At 38.2% G+C, this 16,202-nt stretch overlaps 1 protein-coding gene across 2 annotated transcripts in view; it reads left to right on the top strand.

Annotated features, from left to right (window-relative positions):
* The window catches only part of WDR19 (WD repeat domain 19), a 113,770-nt gene that overhangs the window by 26,730 nt on the left and 70,838 nt on the right, over window positions 1-16,202 (top strand). For both annotated transcript variants that reach the window (XM_042936595.1, XM_042936593.1), the window contains exons 8-14: window positions 801-913; window positions 1,419-1,592; window positions 10,727-10,797; window positions 11,257-11,429; window positions 11,522-11,636; window positions 12,487-12,593; window positions 13,293-13,415. In XM_042936595.1, coding sequence (XP_042792529.1) covers window positions 801-913; window positions 1,419-1,592; window positions 10,727-10,797; window positions 11,257-11,429; window positions 11,522-11,636; window positions 12,487-12,593; window positions 13,293-13,415 — 876 coding nt within the window. The remainder of the gene's footprint in view (window positions 1-800; window positions 914-1,418; window positions 1,593-10,726; window positions 10,798-11,256; window positions 11,430-11,521; window positions 11,637-12,486; window positions 12,594-13,292; window positions 13,416-16,202) is intronic.

Below are 16,202 nucleotides of genomic sequence, written 5' to 3'. Positions count from 1 at the left end.
TGAATTCAGTTTCAGTGGAACTTTGTCAGACTTACAGTCCTGTATTGCACAGAACTCTAATGAGAGGTGTAGAGAATTTTAAAAAGTTAGCCCACCCAAGGGCACCTGGGTGGCTCAGTTGGTTAAGCATCCAACTTTGGCTCAGGTCATGATCTCACAGCTCGTGAGTTCAAGCCCCATGTCAGGCTCTGTGCTGACATCTTGGAGCCTGGAGCCTGCTTCAGATTCTGTGTCTCCCTCTCTCTCAGCCCCTCCTCTGGTCTCTCTCTCTCTCTCTCCCTCAAAAATAAATAATAAAACATTAAAAAAATTTTTTTAGGGGCGCCTGGGTGGCTCCGTCAGTTAGGCATCCAACTTCGGCTCAGGTCATGATCTCACAGTTTGTGAGTTTGAGCCCCGTGTCAGGCTCTGTGCTGACAGCTCAGAGCCTGGAACCTGCTTCAGATTCTGTGTCTCCCTCTGCCCCTCCCCTGCTCACGCTCTCTCTCTCTCTCAATAATAAATAAAGGCTAAAAAAAAATTTTCTTTTTTAATTTTTTTAAATAAAATAAAGTAACACCCAGCTATTTTAATGTACTTTTCAAAGGGTATGTTGGATGTGTGTAAAGCCAAGGACCCTTCCCAGACTATATATTACAATGTATTTTTTTAAATCACGTTGTTATCTTATTAGTTACAACATTTAATGTAAACCTGGCTCATTGTTTGCATAAATTAGATTTAGCTATTTGAATTTCCTTATTGGTCTTCACGAAGTACTGAGTAATTCATTTGCACGATCTCTTAATCTTTTCTGGCAGATCAGTGTGGTGGTTGGCAAGAAAACTTTGTTTCTTTATAATCTGAATGAACCAGATAGTCCAATTGATCTGGAATTTCAGCAGCGCTATGGTAACATTGTCTGCTATAGGTGGTATGTAAAAAAAGCTTATTACCAAAAGATATCTGTGTGTTTTTCCTTACTAATATATTTCATTTTTACCTTAGCATTTTCACTTCTATATGTAACATTTTCTGGATTGTAAACTATGATTTAATATGTGAAACTTGGGGTACTTGGGTGGTTCAGTCAATTAAGTGGCCAACTTCAGCTCAGATCACGATCTCATGGTTCATGAGTTTGAGCCCCACAACAGTCTCTGTGCTGACAGCTCAGAGCCTGGAGCCTGCTTTGGATTCTATGTCTCCTCCTCTCTCTGTCCCTCTCCCGCTCATACTCACTCACTCTTTCTCTCTCTCTTTCTCTGTCAGAAATGAACATTAAAAAAAAATTAAATATGTGAAACTACCTAGCATATTATGTGGCCCTTGATAAATTGGATTCTGTAGTTCTTTAGTTTTAAGGCACTTGCTTATTTACTTTATTGCAAATGATAGTTAATCATCCTTTTAATGTATTGTTGCCTTTGTTGCTATAGGTATGGTGATGGCTACATCATGATTGGCTTTTCACGTGGAATTTTTGTGGTCATCTCCACTCATATTAGAGAGATTGGGCAAGAGATATTTCAGGCTCGTGACCACAAAGATAGTCTAACCAGTATTGCAGTATCACAGACGCTTAATAAAGCTGCTACATGTGGTGATACCTGGTAAGTTATATTCACATTTTCCCAGGAAAGCTTATGTAAGGAATACTGAAGATATTCAACAAGACTTTGATGGCTAATATGACTCTATCCACCATACTTTCTTGCACTCCTAAAACCTGTTTGCAATTGAAAATTTCTAAGACTGCTTCTGCTGTTAACACTCAGGGCAAAACCTAAAATAAATACTAGATGTAAACTAAATACAACACCTAAAATTGAGTATGCTTGAAAATCCATCTTAAAATAGGTAATTCCAGGTAATATGAAGTAAGCACATTCCATCTGTCTCTCTCACTGAATACAGCTATAAACCCTGGGCAGACCTTTGTAGCAACGTGGATGGAACTGGAGAGTGTTATGCTAAGTGAAATAAGCCATACAGAGAAAGACAGATACCATATGCTTTCACTCTTGTGTGGATCCTGAGAAACTTAACAGAAACCCATGGGTGAGGGGAAGAAAAAAATAAAGAGGTTAGAGTGGGAAAGAGCCAAAGCATAAGAGACTCTTAAAAACTGAGAACAAACTGTGGGTTGATGGGGGGTGGGAGGGAGGGAGAGCCAAAGCATAAGAGACTCTTAAAAACTGAGAACAAACTGAGGGTGTGTGATGGGTATTGAGGAGGGCACCTTTTGGGATGAGCACTGGGTGTTGTATGGAAACCAGTTTGACAATAAATTTCATATATTGAAGAAAAAAAAAAAAAACCTGGGCAGAATGCATGGAGCAGCTATTTAAGGACTTTAAAAAGTAAATAGTAGGCATATTGAAGAAGACCAGAATTTGAAGTACCACTGAACCAGTAATGAGTCTCCCATTCGTCTTCCAATCTCTCAGGACTGAAGGCAGCCAAAATCCAGAAGTAGAAACCAGAACTTAAATGAGAGAGCTCTGAGAGGAGTCCTCTGGTTCTGGCTCACATTGCAGGAAAGAGAACTCTACTTATGCTCGGAGACAGTTGGGGAAATTTCCCAGTTTCCTTTCTTTTTCTTTCTTTCTTCTTTCATGCCCTGGCCACCAAGCAACCTGCAGTGGCAGCAACAGCTCCGGCAAGAAGGACCCTCAGATGCCTACAGCTCTGACAGAGGGTAACCTTCCTCCAGTTACAGGGGCTGTGGTCCCAGGAAAGTGGGGTAAACCCTGCTGCTTACTTTTCTCCCTGCCCTCCCACTGCTTGGTGGCAGTATGGGTTCAGTTGTGGGAAGGACAAGACCCTGCAGGGTAACTAGAGCCCAAACTTTACTGCTGGAAGACCAAAAAAGGGATCCCCAGGGAATCACAACATACCAGGGAGATCCTAGAGAGGGAGGAGCTCTGGAAAGCAAGCATCTAAAGATATTTATGAGCTCCTAGGTTCACTCCTGAGCTATACATGTGTATCTCATCCTAAACATACCAAAGACTTTGAGAACTGAACTAAAAGATCGTAATGCAAGTCCTCTGGGCCACAGAGTGGGCCATACAGGAACATATCCGAATATGACTGCAAAGCCTTTGAAAATGGAACTGATGTTGAAACCACAACCCACAAAAGCCTGGTTGATACTCGTGGCCTGAACCCAACTGGATTGGTTGCCTGCTTTAGAAAAAAAAAAAAAAAATTAGCCTTCTCTATGGGACTTAGACAAAGTGCAAGAGTCTCAAACATAATATTCAGAATGTCCAAAATAGAACTCAAAGTTGCCTGACATACAAAGAATCAAGAAAGTTTCAACTTGCTTGGAAAAGGCAATCAAAAGATGCCAGTGCCAAGAGGATGGAGGTAAAGATAGTACCTTTATAAAAATTGTCCAAATAAGTCCAAAAAAACCTAGCTCAGATAACATTATAAACTGCTAAAAACTAAAGAGAAAAAAACAGCATTTTAAATGACAGTGGATTTCTCACCATAAGTCATGGAGGCCAGAAGGAAGCATCACAGCTTCCTAAAGGGCTGAGAGAAAAGAACAGTCAGCTGAAATTCATTACCCAGTGAAAATATCTGTCAGTAATGAAGTGAAATGGAAACATTCTCAGGTGAGGAAAAATGAAGGGAATTTATTGCTAGCAGACCTGCTCTAGAAGAATTGCTGAAGGAAGTTCTTCAGATGGGACAGAACAGATGACAGCAGAGGATTCAGAACATCAAGAATGAAGGAAGAACGACAGAAATGGTAAATACAATAGATCATTTTTTTTTGAGACCTTTAACATACGTGCTGTTGAAAGCAAAATTATCATATTGTCTGGTAGTATGTTCAGCATATTAAGATGCAGTACATAAGACAACCCCAACATAAAGGGAAGAGGTTAAAGTTATATGGGATTTCTACATTATTTGAAGTGGTGAAATACTGATTCTAAAGAGACTGTGAAATTAAATATGTATGCTATAATCTAGAGCAACCACTAAAAAACAGGCAGAGATATATACAAAAACACAATAGGTAAATTAAAATGGAATACTGAAAAATGTTCAAATCTAAAAGTGGCAAGAAAGGACAAACAGGAACAAAGGGACAAACAAAAAACAAAACAGTAGATTTAAGTTCACACAGATCAATTAACTATGTTAAATGTGTAAATGACAATGCTATTAGACATAGACTATTAGAATTCTTAAATGACCCTATTATATGTTGTAAGTAACTCACTTCAACATAATCATGTAATGAAATAACCAGGTAAAAGTGAAAGGATGGAAAAAGATCAAGTGCTAACCAAAAGAAAGCTAGGTGTCTGTCTGGGTATCAAACAAAGAGCAAAGAAAATTACAGGGATGGGGAGAGAGACTGCATATTGATTAGATATAACAATGCTCAATGAGCACGCACCTAGCAACAGAGCCTCAAAATAGATGAAGTAAAAACTGGCAGAATTAAAAGGAGAAATAGACAACAATAATAGTTGAAGTCCTCAGGGTCCCACTTTCAGTAATGTATGGAACAATTAGAAGTTCAACAAGGAATTAAAAGTATCAAATTGACACTTATTAAGTAGAGCACAGTGTCAGATCATGAGCTGCCGTTCAACAATACACAACAAGAAGAACTGAAATGGAGAAATTCACTATTCACAGGTCCAGGAGGAAATACCTGGCCTGTCTTGAGGGGTCTCACGGAGAGTTCAAGGCACAGTTCAGACAAAAAGAGACAACCAGGGGCATGTGCTGTTAATAGGGTTCATGGAAAAAATAGGGTTCATGAATAAACTGCTTTAGGTTTCCCAGGCTAAGTCCAAATTGGTCAACTCTAACCAAAAGAGTGGGGTAAGCCCCAGAGATCTTATCCTAGGGGAACATAAGGCACACAGGTGGTAGGAGGCAGGGGAGACTGTTGATCACAAGGGCTTTTGGGGAAGTCACATCCAGAACTTACGTTTGCTTGTGACTCTGGGCTGCTACCTAGGGCATGCACTTATAAGAAGGAGGGAGGGGTGTCAATTTAAGGCCATTTGGCCAAACAGAATGGATGCTGAGGCAGCAGCACCATGGAGTAGCTTAGCTAAACTCTTCATAGATTTGGACAGCACAGTAAACCAACTAGACTTAACATACATCTGTTGGACATTACACCAACAATGGAATATATGTTTTTTCTATGCACCCATGGAACATGCACCAAGATAGTCCATATCCTGGACCATGAAACCTCAACAAATTTATTTTTATTTTGTTTTAGAGAGTGAGAGCAAGAGAGTGGGTGGGGGAGCGTGTGGAGGCGGAGAGAATCTCTAGCACGCTCCATGCTTAGCAGAGTCTGACATAGGGCTCAATCCCATTACCCTGAGATCCTGACCTGAGCTGAAATCAAGAGTTGACCACTCAACCAACTGAGCCACCCTGGTGCCCACAAAACCTCAAGAAATTTAAATTGAAGTCCTACAAAATGTGTTCCTTGGCTATAATATAACCACACTTGAAATGAATAATAGAAAAACAACAGGAACTTCTATGAACACTTGGAAATTAACCTACTCCAAATAAATCATGAGTATATCCTAGAGAAAATTTAAAAATACATAGAACTGAAATCTCTAATCAATAATCTAAATTCCTACTTGAAGAAACTAGAAAAAGAAGATCAAACAAAAGGCAAAGCAGAAGGAATAAAATAATAAAGAGCAGAAACTGATGACATTGAAAATAGAATTGGAAAAAACAAAAAGGTGTTTTTTTTTTAAAATGATAAAAAATTGATCAGCTTCTAGCAAGAATGACAGAAATAAAGATACAAATCACCAATATCAAGAATGAAACGGGAATATCGCTACAGATCTGGAAGCCATTAAAAGGCTAATAAAGGAATACTACAACTTCAGAACTATAGAGGAATACTACAGACAACTCAGAAATTTGACAAATTAGAAGACTGGAAAAATCCTTCAAAAACCACTACCAAAACTCAACCCAGATGAAACAGATAATCTGAATTAGTCCTGTAACTTTTAAAGAAATTGAATAATTTAAGCCTCCTGAAAAATCTCCAGGTTCAGATGGTTTCACTGGAGGATTCTACCAAATTCTTTTTAAAAAAGAATTAACACCAATTTTACAAAATCTCCTCAGAAAATAAAAGAGGAGGGAACACTTCTCACCTTATTTTATAAGGCCTTACACCAAAATCAAACTATACAAAGAAAAAGAAAGAAAGGAAGGAAGGAAGAAAAGAAAGAAAAAGAAAACTAGAGACCAATCTCTCATGAACTTGGACAAAAAATCTTCAACAAAATTTAACAAACTGAAGTCAGCAATATATAAAAAGAATTATACTTCATGACCAAGTGGGATGTATTCCAAGTATGCAAGCCTTATCGACATTCATAATTCAATGAAGTTACTATATCTGCAGCTGAAGAAAAACCATACGATCACATCAGTTGACACACAAAAATATTTCATAAGATCTAACACCCATTCATGATAAGAATTCTCAGTAAGTTAGGGATGGGGGGGAATTACCTCAACTTGATAAAGAATGTCTACTAAAAAGCCTAACATCATCTTTCATGGTGAAAGACTGAGTGCTTGCCTCCTGAGATTGGGAACAAGGCAAGGCTCTCCACTCCCACTACTCTAATGCAACCTAATATTAGAAGTTCTAGCCACTGCAGTTTAAGACAAGAAAAAGAAATAAGCTACATCCAGATTGAAAAGAGAAAAGTAAAACCATCTCTGTTTGCAGATGAAATGATTGCGTATGTAGAAAATCTCAAGGAGTACAAACAAGGAATGCCTACAACTAATGAGTGAGCGCTGCATGGCTGCAGGATGCAAGATCAATGCACAAAAATCAGTCACATTTCTATATACTGACAACAAACCTATGGACACCAAATTAAAAATATGTCCTTTTTACTCCAAAGAAAATGAAGTACTTAGATCTACACTTAACAAAGCATGTACAGGGTCTATGTGCTGAAAATTCCAATATGATGCTGGAAGAAATCAAGAGACCCAAAGAAATGGAGAAACACACTGTTCATAGGTCAGAAGACTGAACATAGTGAAGATATCAGTTCTCTTCAAATTTAGATTTAATAAAATTCATATGAGAATCCCAAGGTGGTTTTTTTGTAGATATAGACAAGTTTATGCTAAAACACAGTTAATCCTTGAGCAACAGATGTTTGAACTGCTTGGATCTACTTATGTGCAGATTTATTTTTCAGTTTATTTTTTTTTTTTTTGAGAGAGAGAAAAAATGGAAGGGCAGGGAGGGAGGGAGGGAAGGAGGGAGGGAGGGAGAGAGAGAGAGAGAGAGAGAGAGAGAGAGAGAGAGAGAGAGAATCCCAAGCAGGTTCCTCACTGACAGTGCAGGTAGGTCTTGAACCCCCACGAACAATGAGATCGTGAGCTGAGCTGAAGTCAAGAGCTGGACACTCAACCAACTGAACCACCCAGGCACCCCTACATGCAGATTTTTAAAAATACATACAGTACTGTAAATGTATTTTATCTTTAAGATTTTCTTAATAACATTTTCTTTTCTCTAGCTTACATTATTGTAAGAATACAGTATATAATGCATATGACATACAAAATATGTGTTAATAGACTGTTTATATTATCGATAGGGCTTCCAGTCAACAGTAGGCTATTTAACTTTTGGGGGAGTCAAACGTTATATGCCAATTTTCAACTGTGCAGGGTTTGGCACCCCCAACCCCCATGTTGTTTAAGAACCAATTGTATATATGCAAAATCACAGGTCCTAAAATAGCTAAAAGCAATCTTTAAAAAAAAACAAGGGGCACCTGGATGGCTCAGTTGGTTAAGTGTCCAACTTCAGCTCAGGTCATGATCTCATGGTTCGTCAGTTCAAGCCCCACAAAAGGCTCTGCACTGACAGTTTGGAGCCTGGAGCCTGCTTTGGATTCTCTCCCTCTCTCTGCCCTTCCCCCACTCATGCTCTGTGTGTGTGTGTCTCTCTCTGTCTCTCAAAGATAAATCAACATTAAAAAAAATTTTTTTTGAAGAGAACAATCAAATGAGAGGAATCATCTTACCTAGTATTAAAGCTCACTTTATAGCTGCAGTAATCAAGACCATGTGGTATGGTCAGAGGGAAAGACACATAGATCAATGGAACAGCATAGAGAAGCCAGAAATAAACCCACACAAATATGCGCAACTGATTCTTGGCAAAAGTAGAAAATTAAATAGAATTAAAATTGCCTTTCCAAGAAATGGTGCCCAAGCAACTGGATATCCATATGGAAAAAACCCGGAAAACAAACTTCACACCTTAATCAAAAGTTAATTCAGTGGATCATGGATTTAAATTTAAAATGCAAAACTGTAGCATTTTTAGATAAAAACGGGAAATCTTCTAGGTCTAGGTCTAGGCAAAGAGTTCTTGGTTTTAAAACCAAAAACATGATCTGTATAAGGAAATATTGGAAAATTAGACTTGCTCAAAACTAAAAAAATTTTACCCCATGAAAGATTCTGTTAAGAGAATGAAAGATAAACAGCACAATGAGAAAGAATATTCACAAACCATGTATCCAACAAAGGACTAGTATCTAGAATGCATAAGGGGCCCTCTCAAAACTCAAAAGTAAAAAAAACAAACAATCCAATTAGAAAATCAGCAAAAGACATACATTTCAGCAAAGAAGATATATAGATGGTAAACACATGAAAAGATATTTGACATCATTAGCCATTCCAGAAATGCAAATTCAGACCACAATGAGATATTACTATGCATCTATTAGAATGGCTAAAATTAAAAATAGTTATAACATCAAGTGCTGGGAAGGATGAGGAGAAGCTAAATCACTCAAACCTTGCTGGTAGGAGTGTAAAATGGTACAGCTACATTGGAAAACAGTTTCACAATTTCTTTCTTTTTTTAAAAAATTTTATTCATTTTTGAGAGAGAGAGAGAGTATGGGTGGGGGTGGTGCAGAGAGAGGAGGACAGAGGATCTGAAGCAGGCTCTACACGAACAGAGCCCAATGCAGGGCTTGAACCCACGAACCATGAGATCACGACCTGAGCTGATGTCAAATGCTCAACCCAGTGAGCCACCCAGCTGCCCTAGTTTGGCAGTTTCTTAAGACAACAACAACAACAACAAAAACTGAACATGCACTTACCGTGTGACCCAGGAATTTCACTCCTGGCCATTTTTCTGAGGCACATGAAAATTTATATTCACAGAAAAACCTGAATATGAATGTTTATAGCAGCTTTATTTGTAATAGTCAAAAACTAGAAACCATCCAGATGTCCTTCAGTGGGTGAGTGGTTAAACTAGTACATCCACATCATGGAATAGTACTCAGCCATAAAAAGGAACACACTATTGATACACACAACAACTGATGTGAACCTCCAGAGAAGTACGCTGAATGAAAAGTGCCATTCACAAAATGTCATATACTGTGTGATTCCATTTATGTAATCCTGTTGAAATGATAAAGTTATAGAAATGGAGAACAGATTAGTGGTGACCAGGGCTTAGGAATGCATCTGGAGTGGAGAGGAAGGAGGTTAAGTGCATATATAAAAGGGCAACACAAGGATCCTTGTTGTGATTGAACTATTCTATATCCTGACTGTGGTCCTGGATCTCAGCAATCTCGCGTGTGATAAAATCGCATGGAACGAAATACAAACACATGCATACGTACACATGCACACACAAAATGAATACAGGTAAAACCTGGGACATCTGAAAGAGGTTATATCAATGTCATTATTTGACTATACTATTATCCTGTAGATTTTCAAGATATTAACATGTAAGGAAAGGTGGAGGGTATAGACAATCTCTGTATATACAATCTCCATATTCTCTCTTACAACTGCATGTGGATCTACAATTATATCAAAATAAAAAGTTAAATGAAAACAAGGAAGTAATATATATAAAGGGAAAACCCTAGAAGGGCGGAAGGGAGGAGAGAGGAAAGGAGACAAAGAGGAAAGAAATCTTACAACCATTGTGTCCCAACACTGTGCTATGCAACTTTCATTGGCATGAACTGACCTATCTTCTCTGTAACCCTATGAAGTAATATGCCTGCAGTTTTTCATTAGTATTTTTTTAATGTTTATTTATCTTTGAGAGAGAGACACACACACACACACACAGAATCCGAAGCAGGCTCCAAGCTCCAAGCTGTCAGCACAGAGCCCAATGCGGGGCTTGAACTCACGAACTGCAAGATCATGAGAACCACCCAGGTGCCCAAAATGCCTGCAGTTTTTCAGAGCTTTCAACCTATGCCTTGTGATTCCAGATAAATGGTCTTTCTGTTATACCTCATTTCTCTTTGTATGAAAGAACTTAGGGTGGTCGGAGGAGCACACAGATAAGAGAAACCTTTTACTTCTTAAATAATTAATGCTGCTCAGAAGAAAGTTTTCCTACACAAAGTTTTCTTCAGGGCAACTTAAACCTCCTTGTTCCTAAAACTATAGATCAGAGAATGCAGCTGGGCACAACCACCACCCCACAAAGAAAAAAATTTTAAGGTAAAATGTAATTATAGAAATTCTATTTTCTTACCTTGACCCAAATGATTATCCTATACAGGCCCCTTTGGAAAACACTGACCTGTTCTGTAGCCTACACTTTTTCATGAACTGAAACAATTTTGCTTAACGCTTATATTTATATACATATTTTTTCATTTTTCAGCATTAAAATTCATGACTTGGCAGAATTAAAAGATATGTATGCTATAATCAACCTGGATGATGAAAATAAAGGTACTGGTTTTTCTGAAGCAGAGTGACATTTTATTGCAATGACAGAGTAGTGTGTTTACTATTATATGATTTGCATTCATTGTGGGAGGAATAAAATTAACACCCTTCATTAGAGTTTGCTAAAATAACCCTAACTCTAACCTTCATTAGGTTTCCCTAAAAGAACCTACTCCTCTACAAAGCTGTAAATCCACGTTCATCTAAAGATTTATAGTGAGTTTAATCCCAATTTCAGTTATAAAATCTCAATTCTGACATACTTTCTCTTTGAGCCACTACTGAATGAATCAATGCTCATGCTCACATGCCTGTCCTTAGTGAAGTTTTAGTCTGTATAGACCATTAAAGAAAACACTTGAAGATTTTTTTTTTGTCTCTGTAGTTTAAATGAAAATATTCGTTTGCCCGCAACAGTATTATTTGTTCTTGACTACTCCTTTATTCTGTCACTTACTTCAGGGTTGGGCACCTTATCCTGGACAGATGATGGCCAGTTGCTGGCACTGTCTACCCAGAGGGGCTCACTGCACGTCTTCCTGACCAAGCTTCCCATCCTCGGGGGTGCCTGCAGCACAAGGATTGCGTATCTCACCTCTCTCCTTGAAGTCACCGTGGCCAACCCTGTAGAAGGAGTATGAAAATAGTGTTACTTTGATTCTATTTATCAGTAAAACCAAAACGGTTGTAGCAGTTGACTTGCTACTCTTACTCTTCTGTGTTCTAGGAGCTGCCAATCACAGTGTCTGTTGATGTGGAACCCAACTTTGTAGCCGTAGGGCTCTATCACCTGGCCGTGGGAATGAATAATCGAGCTTGGTTTTATGTCCTTGGAGAAAATGGCAAGTATCAATCCAGTTGTCATTTTCTTAACCAGCATGTAATTTCTGTTATTATTTGGGAAATGCTGAAAGTTTCTTTTAAGACCAGGTCTTTCACTCTTTGTCTTCAGATGCCTCTTTCTTAGCTTAAATGGTTATATGAGTCCTCTAAAAACTTGGCATAATTTTTGGAAGGATTTTATCCTTTACCTTTGCAGTGAACACAGCATTGATACAGTGGGCAGAGTATGACCTTTAGAATTAGGCCCTGAGTTCAAATTCCCCTTCTGCTCCTTGTAGCTGGGTGACTGTAGACAAATTATCTACCCCTCTGAGCCTTGTTTTGGAAGGCTTCGTCTGGAAAATGAGGATTCTTCTACTTGTAAGGGGTCATGAGCAAAACTAAATGAAGTAACGTGTGATCCACCTTTGCACAATGACTTTCTTGGGCACTTTCTTGGGTAGGCTAGTGGTTGGGTCCCTTCCCCCTCCTTTTATCCATGAAGTAATGACCATTAGCACCTGAAGGAAGCCTTGCTTTTTCTTCTCCCCTTTGGGGGTCAGATCTCCCTCAGGAGTAGAGTGAGCCTGAGAATTATCCCCCAATAGAGTACACCATTAAGCTTATTGTCACGAAAGTGTAATTTTTCATTGTTTTATGTGTGATTTTATTTTCTCTTACTTGGTTTCACATGCACCACTATGGAATTCCTGAAGGCAAATCTATATGACAACTAAGATTGTCTTTAGAACGGCCAAAATACAAATTTTTGGTTCAGAATGCCCTTAAAAACACACATGTAAAAATTATTTGCAAATCTTTATGTAATTTTATTTATATATTAATGTGTGTGTGTGTTTATTGCTACAGCTGTTAAAAAATTGAAAGATGTGGAATATCTGGGGACGGTATCCAGTGTTTGCCTTCATTCTGACTATGCTGCTGCACTTTTTGAAGGCAAAGTCCAGTTGCACTTGGTAAGTATAATTTTGATGTCCCAGAGCCCTCAGGACTAGTGATGACTCAGTTTAAATGATGATGATCATCAGCCTAATGTCATATTATCAAGAACTTTGGTCAGAAAGCTAGAAAGCCAGGTGTGCATAAGGGACTAACAGAACTCTTTACCCCTTCTGCATGAGATGTTCAGTTAACTTTCCTGCTCTGTTTCCAAGAAACCCAACAGAATATCCACTGTGCTACTCACAACACTGCCGCAGCAAAATAGATCCTGTTGGTAGACTGCATCTAGTGGGAAATTAAAAACTGATGGACACGTTATATGCCTGGTCTTCCTGGAATGAATTGACTTCTGTATTTGGGCATGTCGCTAGGGGGGATCCTTGAAACGAAGCCTATTGTTCAAAAGACATTGGGTCCCAAATGTGGTCCCTAAACAAGGGCCTCTCTTACATCTATTTCATGCCTCTTTGCTTCTGGGAAACCAAAGAGAGTAGCTATTACCACTGCAGGGCCTGCTGCAAAAACCACTCCCCCTAAAAGGGGTTGTTTAATGCTGCCCTGCCAGGTGGTTCCTGTCTGAGGTCTTTCTCAGTAGACATTCAGTAGTCTGAACATTTAATCGAACTTAGGAAGACCCTCTCCTATCTCCCTAGATTGTTACAGGCCAGGTTTAGTCAAATACACCTATAAGCTATTATTCTTTTGTATTTTAGATAGAAAGTGAAATCCTGGATGCTCAAGAAGAACGTGAGACTCGACTCTTCCCGGCAGTGGATGATAAGTGCCGTATTTTATGCCATGCCTTAACTGGTGATTTCCTCATCTATGGCACAGATGTGCGTAGTGGCTTCTTTGATACAGAACATAGGGGAATTTTTAATTGTTATTTTGTAATATGCATGTATATTGTATACGTTACATTATATTGTTATATACAGTAGATAGACACGTACAGCAAATAGGTGGCATGATTTGCTATCAAGGTGCTTTTGTGATTATAAGCAATTCTGATGGCAGAGTAAAAAGAGCAGACTTTGGAGCCTGGAAAGTCTGGGCTCACATGCCAGTTCTATTACTTGCTAGGTGGTACTTAACCCCTCCAAGCCTCAGTTTCCTTATCTGGATCCTTTAAGGATTTAATGTGGTGATGAACATAAGACACCTCATTCCACCTCATTTAGATCTTCACTGCCTACATTTAGTAGGCATTTAATAAATAGTACAATTAATTGTGTATTGAGAATCCCACTTTAACCGTCTCGTCTTTTGAACCACCAGTACCCTACTCCTCTAAATACTACATTAGTCACATGGACATAAAACATAGTAATAGCACTTTATATTTGTACAAATATAGGTTTCAAAGATTTTTCAAAACCTATCATATCTGTTATCTTGTTCAATCTCTAAAATAATTTAGTAAAGGTGGTAGGAAGGGCAGTTTTCCACATTAATTAGAAAAGCAATTCACTGTTTTAAATGTTTCATTTTCTCACATTGAACTGTTCTTTAAAAAAGAGCATGTCTTAAAACACACTATTGCCGTAAGGGAGACTTTAAGTTTGACCTAAAATGATCAGTCCTTTTAGTAATATACACCAGTAGGGTAGGCCTCATGTGTCAGGTAAAGTGGCAAGGGAAATGGTAAATAATAGTAAATATAATACATTTGTATGATACATGACAGTTTATAAAGCCCCGATCTCACTTATTTTATCTCATTAGTTTTCTAAAATAAGCAGAGAAGTTTTAGAGATGAGGACACTGAACTTTAAGAGGTTAGTAAGTTTGTGATAGACGTGGAACGTGAACAGTATCTCCTGATGTAAAATCCACTCTTTCCACTGTGCCACACGGCATTCTGAAGTAAGAATTCAGGGTGTGGTGGTCTGACATTAAGTCAGCATTTATCTCAATCTTTCTTGAGTGATTCTGACTACGTCATGTTTTTTAAAGTTTTATCGAGATATGATTGATAGACAACAAGCTGCACTATTTAAAGGCTACAATTTGAGGGGCGCCTGGCTGGTCTAGTCGGTTAAGCGTCCAACTTCCGCTCAGGTCATGACCTCGCGGTTCATGAGTTTGAGCCCCGCATTGGTCTCCGTGCTGACAGCTCAGAGCCTGGAGCCTGTTTCAGATTCTGTGTCTCCCTCTCTCACTGCCCCTTCCCCACTCATACTCTCTCTCTTCTGTCTCTCTCTGGCTCAAAAATGAATTAAAACATTAAAATTTTAAAGCACAATTTGGTAAGTTTTGACCTGTATATACCTGTGAAACACCATCAACTCAGTCAAACTAGTGAACACATCCATCACCCCCAAAAGTTTTCTCACACCCCTTTATGATTCTTCCTTCTTGTCCCACCACATTGATTGCTCTCTGTCACTATAAATGAGTTTCTGTTTTTTAGTTTTATGTAAATGGAATCATACAGTATGTACTCCTTTCTATCTGCCTTCTTTTATTCAGTACCATTATTTCGAGATTCATTTCCTACTGTGTGTGTCAATTGTTGATTCCTTTTTCTTGCTGGAGTGGTATTTCATAGTATGCATTTATTATAATTGGCTTAATCAAGAACCTAAGGATGGATATTGGGGCTGTTTCTAGTTTGGGGTTGTTTCCAGCCTGGATTGTTTCCAGTATGGGGTCTTCACAAATAAAGCTGCTATAAACATTCATGTTCAAGTCTTTGCATGGACACATGCTTTCTTTTCTCTTCCATAAATACCTAAGAAGTAGAATGGCTACATTATATGGCATGTGTGTGTTTAAGTTTTTAAGAAACTGACAGTCTGTTCTGTAAATTGATTGTACCATTTTACATTCCCATCAACAGTATGTGAGTATTCCAATTCCTCTACATCCTCACTGACATTTGACGTGATCAGTCTTTTTAATTTTAGCCACTCTTAAGTGTATCTTAAGTGAAATCTCATTGTGATTTTAATTTGCATTTCTCTAATGGATTAATGTGGAGCATCTTTTCATGTGCTTGTTTGCTTTGTGTGTATCTTTGGTGAAATGTCTGTTCAAATTTCTTTGGCTATTTCCTAATTGGGTTGTGTTCTTATTATTGATTTTTGAGAGGTTTTTTTTTTTTTTTTTTTTTTAATATATTCTGGATTTAAGTCCTTTATCAGATATATACTTTGCAAGTGTTTTCTCTCATTGCATGAGTTGTCTTTTCTTTTCTTTCTCTTACCAGTGTCTTTCAAAGAGAAAAGTGTTTTGATTTTGATGAAGTCCAACATGAATTTTTTTTTTTTTTTTTTATGCATTGTGCTTTTGGTGTCCTGAGTAATCTTTGCCTAACCCAAGGTCATAAGGTTTTTCGACTATGTTTTCTTCTGTAAGTTTTATAGCTTTATGTTTTATATTTAGTTCTGCGATCCATTTTGAATTAATTTTTGTTTATACTGTAAGGTATAGTATAGATCAAAGTTCATTTTTTGTTTATAGATATTCCAATTGTTCCAGCGCCATTTGTTGAAAAGACTGTCCTTCCTCCACTGAATCATCTTTGTGCTTTTGTCACAAATCAGTTGTCCCATAGGGGCGCCTGGGTAGCTCAGTCGGTTAAGTGGCCAACTTCAGCTCAGGTCATGATCTCATAGTTG

This window comes from Panthera leo, chromosome B1 (genome assembly GCF_018350215.1).
Source record: "Panthera leo isolate Ple1 chromosome B1, P.leo_Ple1_pat1.1, whole genome shotgun sequence".
In the NCBI taxonomy this organism is placed as follows: domain Eukaryota; kingdom Metazoa; phylum Chordata; class Mammalia; order Carnivora; family Felidae; genus Panthera; species Panthera leo.
This window is presented reverse-complemented; position numbering and strand designations above follow the sequence as displayed.